The sequence below is a fragment of the Podarcis raffonei genome, chromosome 17 (genome assembly GCF_027172205.1).
Source record: "Podarcis raffonei isolate rPodRaf1 chromosome 17, rPodRaf1.pri, whole genome shotgun sequence".
Classification (NCBI taxonomy): domain Eukaryota; kingdom Metazoa; phylum Chordata; class Lepidosauria; order Squamata; family Lacertidae; genus Podarcis; species Podarcis raffonei.
Window position 1 is genome coordinate 30,872,228 of NC_070618.1, and position 18,414 is coordinate 30,890,641.

Below are 18,414 nucleotides of genomic sequence, written 5' to 3' on the forward strand. Positions count from 1 at the left end.
GGGAAGACAAAAACATAAAAGAAATAACACTAGGAGAGAAAGCTTATAAATGAAAGGTGTTTGCCGATGATCTTATTATTATGACAGAGAATACAAAAGGAAGTTTATTAAAGGTATTAGAAATAAGTAAGAACTTTGGGCAGGTAGTGGGATTCAAATTAAACCGTTCCAAAACAAAGCTCTTGGTCAATAATCTGACAACACAGGACAGAGATGAACTAGAAAAAGCCTCAAACTTGAAGATCTGCCAAAAGGCAAAATATCTGGGAATATGGATTATGCCGAAAAACATCAATTTATTCTAAGATAATTATGCTAAGACCTGGATTGAGATTAAAAGAAATTTAAAAATATGGAGCAGGTTAAATTTATATTTTGGGGGGAGAATATCCATCATTAAAATGAATGTCTTACCAAAAATGCTTTTCCTATTTCAGACAATCCCTGGGATTGGAGTGACAGGCTGCCTCAAAAACTTGCAACGAGACATCTCTACATATTTGGCAGGGGGGAAAGCCCAGGATTACACATAAACTGTTAATTGATATCAAAGAAAGAGGGGGATTTTCCCTGCCAGATCTGACATTATATTACAAGGCAGCCTGTCTCTGCTGGATCAGGGAATGATGTATACTACAGCACACAGGCCTTCTAGACCTGGAAGAACATGACAACTGGCATGGCTGGCATGTCTACTTAGGTTATGATAAAGTTAAGATCCACAAAAAAATTAAATCATATAAGGAAATTTCTCTACATGGTTTGGGGAAAATACAAAGATCTGGGCAAAGGTTTGGGCAAAATACAAAGATCGAACTCCATGGTGGATATCTCCCTTTGAAGCATTAGCAGTGAAGAAAAAATATGAAAGGGAATTGGCCAATATACAAAGTATTATTAAAAGAGGAAGAAATCCAGTTGAAACTAAAAAACTTCAAATTAGACAAAAGAAATGGCTTTGCGACAGAACCCTCCAGATTAGAAAAAGAACTGATTAACTCTAAAGTGAAAACTCTCTCCTCATGGAGGAGGAGGTAAAATCTGTAATGGTCAAGTGGGCCCAAGTTTTTGGCTATAGCATCCCAATGAGTGCCTGGGAAAATCTATGGAAGATTAAAATGAAACCACCGCATGCTACATCTTGAAAGATAATTTTATGAAGATGCAATTCCGCTGGTATTTGACACCACTAAAACTATCTAAAATGTACAAGGACATGTCAAGTAAATGCTGGAGATGTGGGGAAGCGGAAGGCTCAATGTTACCTATGTGATGGACATGTAAGAGAATAAAGGAATTTGGGGAGGTAATTTATAATGAGCTCAAAAGAATGATTAAGGTACCCTTCATAAAAAAACCGGGAGGCTTTCCTCCTGGGGATACTAGGCCCAGACATCCCTAAAAATGCGAGAGAAATATTCTTGTATATCACGGTAGCTGCAAGAATATTAATCGCTATGAATTGGAATGGACAGAAAATTCCATCAAAGCTGGAGTGGCAAAGTAAACTGTTGGAATACGCCGAGCTGGCAAAAATGACAGAAAAACTGAGAGGTCATACTGATCAAACATTTACTAGGAAATGGGACATGTATAAAAAAATATATCAAGGATTACTGTAATAACATGACACCAGTGGCAGGTCTAGAATGACTTCTGTAGTATGATGGATAATTATAAGAGAATATTATATTGATGAAAATTAACAAAAGGAAACAAAAATAAACAGTGCACTAGATAGAGTAAGTGGTAGCTACATAATGGGGTGATGGGAAGTTGCTAGAAACTCAGGAAGAACGTAAGGTGATGTGATGTAACAAATGTTACCATTTTTATTTCTCTTTTCTGGATAAACTTCTGTTTCTTACTTCTTTTTAAACTCAATAAAGCATATAATAAAAAAAGGTGAGAGAAAAATGCAGAAGCAGCTCTTTGGCCCTGAAGGGAAAGGTTACACCAGATCCTGCTTTCACATATTTCCTCTGTTCTAAGGCAGTTGTTTTAAGGCACTTGTACCACGCTAACATATTGCATGGTCCATGTTCCAGTTTTCAGGTCTGAATTCTCCCATTCCATTTTGATAATAGAGAAATTGTTATACAGGGTTAAAGAAATTAAGACTCATAAGCTCTAGAGTCCAGATGCTGCTGCACTCCGGTTCCCATCAGTCCCTGCCATCATGGCAAATGATCAGGGATGATGGGATCTACAGCCCAACAACTGGGCAGCAACAGGTTCATCATCCCAGCTCTAGAGCTGCTGCTATAGTATCTGCTCTAGCAGCAAAGAGAGGAGAACCTGAAGGATGCCTTACCTGGGCACACCTGGAGGGATGCCGGGTGGAACACGTGCTGGTCGTGAAGGAATCAGAGGAGGAGCTGAGAAAGGGTCATTATTAGCAACAAATGCACCTTGCGGTCCAGGGCGTGACGGAATGGGTGGTGCCACAAAAGAGGAAGGGCCTGCGGCTGGCATTGGGATCAAGGGGGGGCCTGGCATAGGGCCCCTCACTGCTGGCGGTCTCCCTGGTGGCAACACAGTCGAAGCAGGCCTGCGCTGTGGTGTCGGGCTGCCAAAGAGAGAAAAAGAAACCACCAGGACGGGGAAGGTAAGTTAGTGTCATACAATACAGCAAAATGAAGCCAATGCAATCAGGTTCAACCCCAAACCCTATACGCTAAAGTATGAACTGTCTGCTTCACATTCTGTACAAGAGTTATTTTGTTCAACCAGCCCCAGAACCAAACAGTGTTATATGAAGACCCTGCAGAATGACAACTGAAGATTTAAGGCTACCAACAAGCATAGATCAAAGTTCAAGTTTGTTGTTAAGTATTGAAATCACATTGCCGGTAGGCCAAATACAGGTGCTTGGGCTCTTCCTGGAGTTCTGGCAGTAGGTCACTTGAAACTTCTGGCCTTGCTGGTTTCTATGCTTCCATCCCATGTGCCTAACAAAAAAATAAAGCACACCAGAAGCAGATAACCCACCACCCCAACTCACCTATGCCCACTACTCCCTGACTGCAGCCATGTGTCATCCACAGGAGGAGGAACCGGTGTGGAAATGGTGCTGGTACTAATGTCTCCAATTATGTTCAAGGCCTCCTTCAGGGCGTGGTACATTCGCAGCATGTCGTCCCTGCGCTGTGCTTGGTCTGCAGACTCCTCCATCAAGCTGTTTTGGTCTGCGGAGGAGTACAGGTAGGCCAGCAGCTCTGAGTGGATGAAATCCTTGGTCTGTGAGGATGGGGGAAGGAAAGCACAAAGAAGAGGTGACGCTGTCCAAATGTGACGGGTCTGGAAATGGTATATTCAGACTGGAGTAACACCATGAGCCTGGCTAGTTTCTTAACCCTGGTCATGAGTTTTACCTGCAGTGAGGTTGGGGGGGGGAGACACCCTTGCCTCTGCCACTGCTGTATTGGACTCCACAATGTTTCTATGGGAAGGCATTGTCTAATATTGGCAGGTGTTGGAGGTATACTGCCGAGAACAACTTGTTAAAGTGTTATAGCATGGGGATTAACAGCAGGGCAAGTGGACTTTGAAAGCTCTAATGCAGGCATAGGCAAACTCCAGCCCTCCAGATGTTTGGCACTACAATTCCCATCATTCCTGACCACTGGTCCTGTTAGCTAGGGATGGTGGGAATTGTAGTCCCAAACATCTGGAGGGCCAGAGTTTGCCTATGCCTTCCCTAATGTTTGCTAAGAGACTTAGACTCAGCCTGGAAGGATAAATCCCCACCATTTATTACACAATGGTCTGAGGACCTCACGACTCTGACCATAGGTATCCATTTAAAATTGACATCTATATGAAGATATTTCATATAGATGTCAATTTTATGTGGCTACCTATTTTGGACATCTAGAAGGCTTATATTAACTTATAAGTTTAATTTAAGATGCATGCACTGCTGGCAAATTTATCCATTATGTGACCTGATGGTGTTTTTCTGTTACTATCAGTATTATTTTTACTTTATATTTATTATTTTATTTTTTAAACAATTATTCTCCCCCGATCTTTCTTCCCCTTACATTCTTTGTTAAGTTTGCAAAATAAAATAAAAATAAAAATAAAAATGGTGCATCAGCAGAGTGGTGGAACAACATCTGCTTAGCCCCTGACAATAAACAAATAAATATCCAACTATGACTCACATTGTTTATCATTAGGTGCATTATTGTCTTTGGCATAAGATCCCGGATCGACTTGTTGATGATCCCAACATATGAATCAACAAGATTGCGGATAGTTTCCACTTGGCGCTCTAGCTGAGGATCCATGGAGAAGGTGTTTTCCTGGGATCCCTCTTCATTCTCCACCTGCACACAAGAAAATTGGACAGCATTAGGTGACCTATGGAAGAATCAGCACAGGAAGAGCACCAGTTCAGGCCTTCAAGTCATAAATTGATCTCTGCTTCCCCAAATATCCCAGTAATCATAGCATGGGTTTAGTTTGGACTAACTCAGATCTGCAGTGCTTATTAGCTGACTGGCATTTTAATGAGAATTCAAAGTGCTCTCTCCCTACCCTCTGCTGGCAATGAACAATTATTTCCTTATTATTGGGTTTAATTCTTGCACTGTATGGTTTGCTCTTGCTGATACAGCTAAAATCACAGCAGCCTCTTGCGCACCTGATCCAGAACCTCAAAATTTGTGCTTTGAATCAGCTTTCTCTTCCCTAGGCTGAGCATGCCCAGCTTCCCTCACAAGTCTTTGGAGATGATCATTTCCTATATAGCTTTGGGAGAAGCACAAAGGGATTCCTTCTTTGCTCATTGGGCTTTGAGCTCATTCTCTTGAATCCTTCACAGCTCTTACATAGATACTACTTTCCACATCTAGAATGGCACTGCCTTATCCACACAACTTCAGGAGGTGGGTATGGGTGGAAGACAGCTGAAGTTTCTACAAACTTTCTCTCTTTCTAAGAAAACCCTACCAAGATTTTGGACAGCAAACTACCGCCAGTCAAAGGTACGGTGCCCAACTTGATGGAACCTCTAACTGGCGAGTGTAGCTCCCAGCCAGAGGCAACAGCAGCTGCTGGGAGATCCTTAGTACAACAGTACCACTACTGGGCCTTCAGCACACCCCCCCCCCTTTCCTGCTGAAGGAAAAAAATGTTTACTTGGTCTTTCTCAGGGTAAACACCAGCACGGAGGAAGGAGGCCTTCCAGCTGTCCACGTCTTCCTGGGAGTCACACGCAAGCTCAATCTGACGCAGGTCTTTGTACACATTCCTAGTTTAGGGGTGCAGGAGAAAAGAGAAGAGTGGAAGGACAGATGTCATTGGGCTAGTGAAAGAAAGTCCACATCAGACAACAGGAAACCTGTAATAGGAAGGTTATAGATATATTCCTTTATTTTCTAAGTACCTTGAAGTTCTAATCTCTATTGCCACAATAGAATGTGACACTGTAGGAACACCCAACAGATGGAATAGAGTGCTACTCTACTTAGCCAAATGGTGCCCATAATAGTTGCATGTACTGAGTGAAGTATGATCTCCATTGGCTTTTGGCTTCCACTTAAATGTCTTGGCATACACTCCGAAGCAGACATGGGGAACCACTTTGGCTAGGCGGCCAGATGCAATTGTGGCCAATACTCTGCTAGTGACATTTGACAGTTGCAGTTCTGAGCCCTGGCCAAAACTGTGGGCAGCACCAAGTTTCAGCAGCACCACATGCATGCTGTGCTTGAAAACAGAACACTCAAGAGGGCACTCTAAGACTGCCTATTCCTTTGCAAGCATGACTTTACTATCCCACACGTGACACCAGGTGAGTGGCAGGCGGGTGTGCCTAGGAAGAAACAGCCTTGCCGGTCAAATTAGGAGGCCCAACAGGCCTATTGTTGTCTGTGGGCCCAGGATTCCCTAACTGTGCTCAAGACCTTCATCACTTTGCTACTCCTCACCTCCCTTGGTTTTCCTTTCTGCTGGACCTAGTAAGAGATGCCTGCCATATCTTTTCTTAAGGAGATTTTTTGGCAAATCACCTACTGAGCCAAGACAAGGAAGATACTTTACAATATCGTCTTTTAAAGAGCCAAGTCTTTCCACCGTGATCCAGTCCCTTGAAAAATCCTAGCTCAGGCAGCTCCAACCCCATCACATAATGTGAACAGGAGAGTAAAGTCAAACTCTTTAAGCTTGAATACTTAAGCAGCAATGAGCAAAGATGTTAAAGATAACTGACAGCAGTGCAGAAAGTGTCAGTCAATACTTTCTGTGTCAAGATTTAGTCTTTCTGAATAGGACATGTGCAACAAGCAATTCACCCAAGTACCATCAACCTCTGGTGTACATGTGACCTCAGGACTTGCTAAGCCTGGACAGAACATGCAGCACACTTCCCGTGTGTGTGTGTGTGTGTGTGTGTGTGTGTGTGAGAGAGAGAGAGAGAGAGAGAGAGAGAGAGATATTTAAGAAACATACAAAGTCTCTCTCCTTCTGTGAGATCATGTCATGAACTGGCAGGATGACGGAGAGAAGGAAGAGGATCCCAGTGAGGGGTGTAGCCAGGACTGCGACACACCAGGGCAAGCAGGGGATGGGGAAGAAAGTACTCATAGAGTGACGAAGGATGGCAAGGGGATGGGGGTCAGTGCACAGAAATCAGAGCAGCAGGACCCATCACCAGAGCCAGAGGGACCCCTGTTTCCCTGAACACGACGGGCTCTGAGGCATAGGGAGCAGTAGGAGGGGCACTGTAGGAGGCTGAGGCAGCCAAGGGCTCACAACCCAGCTCACTAACTGGCCAGGTGAGGCTTGCGAGCTCTGGGAGGAGGTGTGTGATTCCTCAGCTGGAGTAGGCTTAGAACAGGTGAGGATCACATGCCTCATCAAGCTGCAATCAGCATGCAAAGAACAAAACGGAAGCAGAGCTGAGGTGCTGTGTCTGCTCAACTGCCTATGTTGGTAGACCTTGGGCTTGGCTGCTCCTGAACCGAGCTTTGGGTTTGACCCTGGACTGTATCTTGACTGCTGGACTTCAGACTTGGCCTACTTGGATTGACCCTGGACTGTGTTTCTTGACCTTTGGACCTCGGACTTTCCTTGCATGGATTGAACTTCAGACTTGACATACTGACTTGAGACCAGGCAGGCTAGGGGTTTAGGACAGATCAGCACAGCAATTTTACCAGATTTGAATTCAGCCTAAGGTCCTAAAATGGCTTCTCATGAATCAGAAAGCACTGAGACATACTTCTCTTACCTTTGTTCTGTGTTAAAGATACCAAAGACGTGCTTGTTGGACATGAAGCCTTTTTCCACATCTCTAATTTTTAGGTTGTCCAGAGGGAGCATGTATTTCTTCTCCTTTTCCTATGAGGATAAAGAAGGGTGAAAAGCCCAAAACGTCATACATGTTGGTTTGTTCTGGCATTCAATAGTCCAGTAAGAAAATCTGATCTTACAATATTTGCTGACATCCAAAATGATGATTAAATGTAAACTGTTTTAGATTTGGCATGCCCACACCAGGCTTCAAGCTTCTAATTGAGGCCTAAAGAGTCTGGTTCAAAGTTCACACACTGTGCTCATATAAACCCTTAGTAAGGTATTCCATCCACAAGTACGTTAACCCAGCATGCTTCATTCCACCGTTAAATAACATTGGAAATGTTATTTAAAAGTCAGAGCTAGTCTCTTTTTTATAAGGCTCTTGCTACTGCCACTTACTGCAATCAGTTCTTGCTTGTTTTGAGTGTATAAATGTTAGAGTTCTGTCGTTCAAACATTTACTAGAAAAAGGACAGGGCTTTGCCAGTGGAAATCTATTGCAGCCCCACATCCACCATACAGGACTTTGGGAAGGAAGAGGTAGCATAGAATAGACTTGAAAAAGCAAAAAGCAGGCTCCCTCAATCTTTTTGCTGTAGAACCCTGCTTTCTTTAACAAGTTGCAGGCTAGCACTGGTGAGGGGCCCCCATATGAGTCACACAGAGCAGCCTCTCTGCAAAAACCCCACATCTGGAATTGTTTATAGCTCCAGATGCTGCCTGCCTGCCTGCCTCCCTCCCTCCATGCACACGCAGAATCCCAAAAGTGACGTTTTCCTTTATACAGAGGCCACAAACCTCACACCCGCCCCCCCTCTATGATTTCCTGAACAGCCCCAACCATTTTCCAGACTGGATTCAGCCGCAGACTTTGCCACGTCAGAGGAGACAAAGTAGGTTTTTTCCCCTGGAACTGCTCTACTTAACAAACCCTACAAAAGGAGAACAAAACGGGATTACATGGAAGAGAAGCTTCTGGATTCCAGCCCCGCCTGCCCAGTGTTCAGACTACCTGTTCAGGAAGCTATAAAGGTGTACAGTAGTCTGCACATTGGTTAGACTGGGTTTGGATAAGCATCACTTCAGGGGTGTTGGCTGTTCAGGTAAGCTTCTGCTTTGGGGAAGCGACTTTATTCTGAGTTTCCCTGCTACTGAGATTCCGGACCTATAAAGAAGCTGGCTAATCGTGCATAAAGGGTTTATGCCTTCCTTCGACAGTCACAAGACAGGATGACTTGAGAGTCGGGCTTTAAATGCAGCTTGCGTTGATAACTAAACAAACTTCTTAATCCCCTGCTTATTTCAGGAATGTGTGCTTTAAAGATGAATTTTCTAGGGAAGTGGACAGATATAAATTCAACGAGCAGTTTAGCTTCCCAGGCTTTGTCTCTGCTGGAGAGCTTTGTTCATGCTGGGCCTGTCGGTTGTCACCTTCCAGACAAGAACTCTCCCAGAGGGGCTTCTCACCCAGTAAATGGTTTGCCAGTGATTTGGAAGAGGTTTTTTTAAAATTTATTATTATTTTTGTTTGCTCAACCTGTTTTACTTTTTATTTTAGGAAAAACAGCCTCTGCTTGTGAAGCACCCCTGTTGAAGGTAATATCTGCCAGTAGCCTTGCTTGGAAGTTAAATGAGATATGGGTCTGGCTAGCTTTGAGGCGTGGGTGGCTGTGGACTGTGAGCACAAAAGAATACCTTGGCAGGGGAACAAAACGGCTCAAGAAATACATGTCTGTTTTGTACTGCAGTCGTTCAACTGAGCCTGCTGCCACCAGGTATTCAAAAGCACCATGTTTTACCAGGCAAGCGGTCTTTAAAACTTGAAATATTCTCCCCAAGGGTAGGATGCAATAGCAGAAAAGAACAAAATTGCAGGGGTGGAAGTACTGACTTGCTTCCAAACGAGAATCCATTTCTAAAGACTGCATGTACACTAGTTGCAGTTAAACAAAAGCTAAGTATGGGCACCAAAACAAAAGACCGCCACACTTCTCCCTATAATGTCTGCCTTAAGATGCAGCCAGCTCTACACAAACTCATGAGGTTTATTGTTCTCAAGGAAAGATGGGGGGGGGGAGGCTTTAATCCAAACACACCAACTTTTGCTGAGATTTGCTGAATGAACTCACGGTTGGCTGTTTTAAATATATAGCTTGCCTGTCAGTGATCAGTGCTCACATTGGCATTCTTTAAGATCACTGACAAAAGAGAGCCAAAGCAAACCTTGTATTTAAAAAGTGTATTAAAAATGCTTTATAGTTAAAATGTGTAAATGAATTCTTTCATATTTTTAAGTGGCAATACCACAATAGGTTCCACTGATCAATCTTCATTCCAGAAGACGCACCGCTGAATAGTATCGATGTCACACCTAAGCAGTCAGACTATTAATTAATTTTCCATGATTGAGAAACCTCTGCTTTGAAAAGAAAAGTTGAGATGTTTACAAATTCACTCATGCATCAAAACACACAGAAATTCTAAGTTAAGGTGTCCACCTTAACTTCTGTGCCACATAAGCTGTAAATATCTCTCACACTTATTGTGCTAGCTCATGACTTATCTTCCATGCACCCACACTTTCCTTTGGTTTTTCAGCCCCAGTCTTTTCCTCTGCAGCTCAAGGGAACACCAAAACTCATGATACCCATGGGGGCCTTGACCACTAAACTGCACAAAAACACCTGCATTCCTTATAAGTATTCATCTGAGTTCCAGGAAATTGTCTATGTTAGTTGTGATGGGCTGCACATCACAGCATGGGGTGGGGTGGATGTGACACAAGATACCAGGATGACAGAAGAGTCTCCTAATGAATCACTGGTCAGTCCCCAGGGCAATCTGCAGGCAAAGAAGTGCCCACCTGGCAGACTAAGGCTTCTCTTCCCAGAAAGAGAACAAAAAGCATAGCCATATCTCAGGATCCAATGGGATGATGGGGCAGGAGGCTCTAGAGGCAATCTGAGAAAGGAGAATGTGGGCTGCTGCCAACCTGAGTGGAGCGACAGCCACAAGAGAGACCCAGAGAGGGAAAAATAAGTATGGGTCAGCAAAATAAGTCTAACATACACATATCATGCCAGAGACCCCAATTAGTTCACATGCCTATTCCTGACACGGCATGCCACAATGCAAGGGAAGCAGCCCGTGCCCATGTTTCTCGCAGAACAACAGCTTATGCCCTGTTGCAGAGCACACCACCAGAGTTCTGGGCCACTGAATGGTGACAAAGGGGAAGATTGGTACATGTTAGCAGTGGACAGCTGCAAATGGGAGGGGTGGGGTCACAAGGGAGATGAAGAACACATGGAGGGGGACCTAAAATTGGGTGAAGGAGGCTATTGGGACAAATATCTGTATCACGAGAAGGCACACAAGCCAGCAAGCAAAAGGGGAAGGTTAAGCTCCACTTGTTGCTTTTACTTTTGGTTAAACATGCATTAAGATTTGCAAATATTTCCTTAAGCTTTAGAGCACAGAGGCTGGCAGTCAGAATTAAAAGTTTAGCGCTTCCAAACACGGACATACCACTGAGCCCATCTCCACTGCTGCCCCAATCTGCAGAAGAAGAAGAAAAGGATTGGGGCTGAAAGACCAAAGGGAAGTGGGTGAAAGCACAACACTGTATGTGAGACTGTAGAATATGTTCGCTATTTACACGGCACAGAAGATAAGGCGAGTGCTCTAACTTCGAATTTCCAAGCAATGACACAGAAGGTCTAGGAAAACCCACGCACAACGAATAAACAAATACATTTTCAGGCAAGCTCCTTCCGTCTTAATAAGGGGGTAGTTATCTGTTTCTTTCATGCCTCCAGAGTCTGCATTTCTCCAGCTAGGTACTCAGAAGGGCAGCTACGTTGGATGTTGCAGTACATTTGCTGATAGTTGAAGCTGACATGAAGTTTGAAAAAATTACAGAATGATACTTTGGGCTTCTATGTCCCCAGCTGAAGCAAGCAATCTAGCAGGGAATTTCCAAACTACAAAGGCTCATGTATGAACCAAGAGCAGGACACGAACCGTTTAAAAGCAAATCAGAGAGTTCAGTAGTTAGGAAAAGGAAAACAAACCACCAAGGCAGTTAGACTGGGTGAGGGGGGAGAACTCCTGTTTAACCAAATTGCCAAAAGCAATAAAATTTTAAAGCTGGCACATCAGTGGTAATCTACAATAACCAAGATGCAGAAGAAAAAGCAAAAACGTAGCTACCTAGCAATTTTTAAAAATATCAACCTTTGTTTAACTGCACTACTCTGTTCTAGAGGATTTGGAGAGAGGTAGCCATTTCTATTGTAGCAAGAAGAACAAAGTGCTCCTTGTCCATTTCTTCTCAGGTAGAGTCTAAGTCGCTGCCTGTATTTTCCCACATTTCTTTTCCATCTCACCTCCCTGTATAGAATTCCCCTAAATCATATATGTATATACACCTGTAACTCAATATAACACTTCAAGCGTCTGATGAAGTGAACTGTAGCTCACAAAAGCATATACCATAAATGTTTTACGCTTCAGAGTGCAAGAAGATTCTTCTTCTTCATCTCAGGCCACAGAAGGTGGAAAAAGGGTCCAGCAAGAAGCTGCCAGAGAGTTGTTTACAAAGGTGATATAATGCAGTCCAAGATTCCTTGAAATCAAACATCATGCCTCCCATGGTATATAGATCCCACAATCCCAATACAGTCGTACCGCAGAAGTCGAACAGAATCAGTTCCGGAAGTCTGTTTGACTTCCAAAACGTAGCTTCTGATTGGCTGCAGGAAGCTCCTGCAGCCAATTAGAAGCCACAGAAGCCCCGTTGGATGTTCGGCTTCCAAAAGAAAGTTCAAAAACCAGAACACTCACTTCCGGTTTTTGATCGTTCAGGAGCTGGAACATTCAACTTCCAAGGTGTTTGGGAGCTGAGGTACGACTGTATTTGCATCAACCTGGCCTACTAAATTGACTCCCACCAGAGCCTGCAATGTCACTTACCTGACTCTGAGTCCAACTGCACACAAGAAGTACCTGACAGTGCCCTAATTATGGGTTGCTCTCTCCCTTACAGGCTTGCCTGGTGCGCTCATTGTTTATATTAAGTAAAATGGAAGGTCTGTCATCAAGATATGCAAGGAATATGTAGATGTAGAGTTTAAATCTTGAAAAGACCTGGCATGGAGATGGAGTGCACAGGATTATCCCTGCCAGCAAAGACCAGGCCACCCAGTGTCAGGGATGGAAGGCAGGCTTTACTGAGGCTTCCAAGATATCCCAAATTGCAACTATTTTGCTTTCTGTAATATGACACTAAGGAAAGGTAAGAGATGAACTCAGGGATACCTTTGGAATATGGGATGGCCCCTACTCTCTACTTGAGTCACCTCCTGTTCATAAAGCATAATTCCAATTTGCAACACCCGGTGTTGAGTTTTGTTTCCAAGAAACCAAACTGTGAGGCACACACAACTGAGGGGGGGGGCAAGAATGGGGGGTGGCAGTGCATCTCAACGTGCATACATATGTATCTGAAACAGGAAGTGGTGTGGGCTTTTCTGAGTGAAGTGACTCCCTTTTTTGCTTCTTTAATGACAAATGAACAGCCTCCATTCTGAATTCTGAGTGTTTCTTCCTGTTTGTGCCCGCTTCCATGGCTCAAATGGGTAGGGAACCTTGTTTTTATTTGCAAAATCACTCTGCATGTTTATCAACTCAAATAATTTACTAGTGGAGGTGGTTTTGTGACTGACATATGGGCCAGACAACCAGCACTGTGCAAATCCACCTTTTGCTGAAAACCAGGAAGTTTTCCCCAAGCTTGAATGCATCCCTTCTTCCTTACTTGGGATCTAGCATTGGTAGAAAGAAACAGAAAGGAAAGCATTCCCCAAATCTGTGTCTGGAGGATGGTAGATGGAAAAGCAACAAAAAATATACTGCCTCCCACTGCCCCCAAAGCTAAGAAAGAGGAAGTTAGGCTTGCCATACGTCAGGGATTTTGGGGTCTTCCTAAGAAAAGTTCAACAACTTTGCGAGTGTCAGGAATTTTACTTTTTGAAATATGGCAACCCTAGATGAAGGAAATAGTCATGAAATGCACAACCTCTTTCCCCGCACCAAAACTAAGCAGGGACAAAGGGAGGCAAAGCATTCCTTCCTGTAGTCTGTGGCACTCCAGTCTGGGTAGGGAATTCCAGAGAAAACGTATCCAGTTGCCACTTTTTACAAAACAAGGCTCTTCAGCCACTACATAGCTATGTGGGAGGAAAAACTGGCAGTAGAACCACGAGAAAAAAGGATCACTTGCTAGAGATTCTCCCTTCTGCATAAGTCATAACACAGAAGCCAGTCCTATATGGAATCTGGTTGTGATAAACTTGGAGCCAAGACTCCTGGAACTTATTGCCAGCATCAAGGAAGACACTTCCCTGTTTCAAAATTGGTTCTCCTAACGGATAGGAAACAAATGTTGTAATGTGGATCACTCCTCTTTAAGAGTTCTAGCCAGCCAGTCATATCCTCTTTCACAATGCTGTACTACATTTCAACCACCCACATTCCCCAGTCAATTGGTATTCACTGGCCACTGAACATGCTTAGTCCTCATTGGGCTGGGAAAACCGCCCCCCCTTTTTCCTGAATAATTTTTTTTTTACTTCTAACTTTGGAATTTCCCCAAGCCTGCTGATACCTTCCCACTGGGTGCCCTTTCGGCAACGTAACTCACATACACCAGATAATGATAATGTAATGATCATCAGTTTAATTAATTTAATAATCTTCAGTTATTGATAACTTTCATCAGTCTCCCCCTATTCAGCCAACCTTTGCCCTGAGCTCAGTGGAGAAGGTAAAGGAGGTGAAAGGAAAGTTAGCAGAGAGTTGGGAAGGGGAAGAGGGCAGAGGAGGCAAATGGGCAGGTGGGAAGGAAGGGACAGGGGCGGAAAGGGAAGGACAACATATTTTCCTCCTCACCACCATTACAATGCATTGCAGCTCCTACTTTGTTTCTGTGATCACACCCTCGATATATTATCATGGTCCACACAAACCCTTGCCCACAGCAGGTCATGCCATAAACATGGACTGCTGCAAGGCACTTTGCTGTCAGGTTGTTAACAGAACAAGGCTTGTGCACGTGAGGACTTTTTACCATTTTACAAATTTACTTTTGCATGGCATCCTTGGTAGCAAGTGGGCAGTTTTAGAGGTGTAGACAGTACCCCATATTTCCATGTGTGTGATTTCAAGGACTCAATCTGAGTATCTACAGCGCCACCCAGGTGACTTCTCACTGCAACAATATGGCATGCATAAATACCCACCTCTTCATCCTTGTACCAAGACAAACTTTCCGCCGTCAGGACGAACCAATACTCCTTGGAGCCACCTTTCATGATGCTAATGTTGTTGATAGTCAGCCAGCCTCGCCGGATGACCTGGAGGAAATCAAGGAGTAGGTGAGGAAGGAAGAACAGGTTACAGGCTATCTTGGGGAACGTAAGATGGATGGGATTGCTTTATGTTCAAGAGATTTGGTGCAATGGCTTAGGATTCTAGCCCTCATGGCAATCAGGAGGGGAGGAAAGGCCTGCTTCCAAAGTTAGCAGCTTGGAGGGCCCAGTGGAGGATGATGGGTCCCATGAAAAAAAGGAGGACATTGGAGGAGGAAAGTGGCAGACGGAGGGAGTGGGAGGTTTTTAAGCAGAAGTTGGATGGCCATCCGTCTGGGATTCTTTAGCTGTGATTTCTGTATTGCGGGGGGTTGGACTAGATGACCTTCAGCAGTCACTTCCACCGATACCATTCTATGACTCTGTGACACTCAACAGGGAAAGCATTAAACCTTCAGTTTACAGCACCAGGGTGTTGTTGGCAAGACCCAAAGCCCTCTGAAGATTCCCACCTACAGCATTACTGTTACACGTGGACATTGATTGCCTCTGAAATAGCAGCCTGGCTCATGATTGCAAAATTCCACCGTGTGATCAATGTTAAGCAATGAACCATTCTCACCAATAAGCAACCCTAAAGCACCCATTGACACTTAGTGTACCCAAAATTAAATCTAGAGAATGCTAGATACAAGTGATAAACCTGTAAAGCAGAATTTTCAACATGCCATGACTAGCGCTCTGCAGCAGCAGGTAAAATCAGGAAAGGAACTCTGTGTAGCAGTCCAGTACTCACTGACAGATGAACGGGTATTGCCAGAAATAAAAACAGGACAGGAGCTCCTTCTCTTTACAGAAAAAACATTGCTTATAGATGTCTATGAGGTCCCTCATAAATATATAATGATACAGTACATGGCAGTGAAACCCATCAGCTTATAGCCGCTTGTAGCATTCACAAGAACCCCCTGAAAAGATGCAGGCAGGAGCCAGAGTACGTTGGTGGCAACCCTCAAGTATCCATGTCTGCAACTTACAAAGCAGCCGCAGACCTAGTGAAACTTAATAGGATGAAAAAGGAGTCTCCTGAACAAAGCTGCACTGATTTGTGCAGGCCACAACTCTGCTTGCAGCCAGTTGTTTCCAACCACCTTTACTCCTATTTGCACACAACCACTCAGTTATGCACTTCGTCTTGCATTTCACACTAATGACACACTCTCAGTTTGCCTGAAGGGGCAGCTCCCCACCTGATGAAGTCACACCAGTCTCACAGGTGACTCCGCCAGAGCTACAAGCAAAATGTTTCTTTGCTACAGCCTGGCTAACCACCAAGTCACAAAATGAAAACATAAACAAGGTTAACGGTTGAAATGCCAGTACTGATGCTTGTCTGCCTCTTGGTGGGATAATTTGTCCTCAAGACATTTGGCTCTAGGATGACGACATTCCTTTATCCTGAAGGAAGCTCCAAGGCTTGGCTTTTCCAATTGGGCAACAACAAGAAATGTTTATGTTAATTAGTTACATTTGCATCCTATCCTCTCTCTAAAGTAGTGGTTTTCATTTAGTGTTGCAGGGAATTCTGGAGTTTTTCAGAAGCTTTCCCTGATGAAAAGTGATGAACAAGCTACTTTGAAAGGCAGCTTGCCCATCACTTCCAGTCTTTCCTGCAATGGACAGCCAGACAAAGCATCCTTCAATAGCAACGAGGAAACCTAATAGGCCTATGATCTCTGTGCAAACACGTAGCTAGGTATCTACTAGTAGATCTGAACCATTTACGGTACATCAGCAGTTTTCTGATTTCCAATAGTTTTCACTACAATAAACAACAAACTTTTAGAAGACATCTGAAGGCAGCCATGTATAGGAAAGTTTTTAATGTTTGATGACTTACTGTGTTTTCATTTGTTGGAAGCCACCCAGCATTTTAATATCATCATCATCAACAACAACAACTATAGTAAGCAAAACTGCAAGTAAAAGTATCATTGGCATGGCTGGAAATCTCTCTCAGCCTCTATGTTCTTTTACCTAGAGCTGTTTGAACTGGCTTTAATACTATTTTTTTTTATATTGCTGTGATCTGTACTGGGACCTTATAGTGAAGGGAATGTAAGAAATCAAATAAATAATAATGCAACATACATGTATTAACTGGTTGCTTTTAAATATGTCTTTGTGCAGCTCTGCTAGGACAGTATTAGAGTAGTGTGTCAGAACCCCTGATCTGTTGCAACTCAGAGGCAGACAACGCAAGCTGTCCCAGTGAATGACTCACGGGGTGTAGTAGACAATTTGCTTCACCCACTGAGTCACTATTATGTATCAAACTCCAACTGCTCACTAGCTGCTACTCTGAACCTGAGCTCTGATTGGCAGACTACTGGGTTTCAGTAAAAAAATACGAGTAGATCCCACAAGCCCACCCTTGCCTAGTAAGTACCCTAGAATCTTCCATAGCACACTGGATCTCCTCAGACAAATGATGTAGAAAGGATGCCCTGGAGAAAGGAAGTCTGAAAACCACTGCTCTGAAGAGCTCAGAATAAAAGTATCCTGCAAACAGATTAAGTTAATACTTGCCCAAAGAGTACCATATTTTAAACAGTTGTGTTAACTTGAGCGAGTACTTCCACATTGGAATGTACTAGTCTAGCCACCGTGCCACGCTAGGAATTCTAATTGCCTGGCACAAGCCAAAAGTAACACCTAGCATTGCCTGTAAGGCATCCCAAAATCTGCCCAACAATCAAATCCCCAATGCTGGAAGGATTTTAGCCCTTCCACTGAATATGTTGGTGCCAAGTCATTGAGCTCATTATAAATTTATTGGAATAAAAGCCAGCAAAGCAATTGGCGAGCCAGTCCTAGGTCCGGCATCTAGCCCCCTGTTCAGCCCTGAGTTTCTACACCTCTGTTCACTAAGAATGGCCAGGATCAATTCACTTCATAGGGCTTGCAAAGTATTACGGATGAACCACTTGCCCTCAGAACTATGCTTTGAACATCTGAGTAGCTGTGTACATTTAAGCAAAGAACGATCATTTACAGCCAAGCAACTGGACAGAACCGCTCTTAATTTCATGTGGGAATAGCCAAGACCTGTAGATTTTTTATGGTGGTCGATGGGCTGCTGAGAATATCCTGCAAGACTCACCAAGCCTGCAATAACCTTGAGAACGCTAGATAGTTCAACAAGCTGCTTTAATTTAAACCCAACACAAAACAGATGAGTTTTACTTTTTCTCTCTGCTAGGATGAAAAGTATCTCTTTAGGATACCTGATCAAGACCCCACCTCCTGTGTGGGCCTTTGGAGGAAAGACACAGCAACAAACACACTTTGCTCTGTCATTTATTCGTTTTTATGTCTGAACTATACTTTTCCTTTCAGAAGGAAAGGAAAACAGCAAAACATGTAAAACGTTTTCTACCCAAGTTAGTACCACCATAAATATTAGTAATGAGCAGACTGGAAAGGAAGTAGTCTATATGTTAAATCATTTAAATATAGCCAGGCTAAAGTATACTTTGGAGAAAGAGAGCAAACCTAATGGTGATGATTCAACTGTTAGATACGAAAGCTACAGATGTTAGAGGCAGGATTGCTGAGCAGCTCTGGAAAGGGACAGAGAATCTGGCTTGGCCTGTGCTTAAGTTTTCAAAACCAGCACTGAAAAAGCATGAGGGCAAAGAAATACATATCAGGCATCCTCATCTTTTCAGACCTG

General features: G+C 43.6%; 1 protein-coding gene across 11 annotated transcripts in view; it reads right to left on the minus strand.

Moving 5' to 3' along the window:
• The window catches only part of DNM2 (dynamin 2), a 65,829-nt gene that overhangs the window by 4,295 nt on the left and 43,120 nt on the right, over positions 1-18,414 (minus strand). For all 11 annotated transcript variants that reach the window (XM_053370687.1, XM_053370683.1, XM_053370679.1 and 8 more), the window contains 6 exons: positions 14,610-14,723; positions 7,241-7,350; positions 5,149-5,260; positions 4,170-4,334; positions 3,005-3,240; positions 2,315-2,569 (listed from right to left, as the gene is read on the minus strand). In XM_053370687.1, coding sequence (XP_053226662.1) covers positions 2,315-2,569; positions 3,005-3,240; positions 4,170-4,334; positions 5,149-5,260; positions 7,241-7,350; positions 14,610-14,723 — 992 coding nt within the window. The remainder of the gene's footprint in view (positions 1-2,314; positions 2,570-3,004; positions 3,241-4,169; positions 4,335-5,148; positions 5,261-7,240; positions 7,351-14,609; positions 14,724-18,414) is intronic.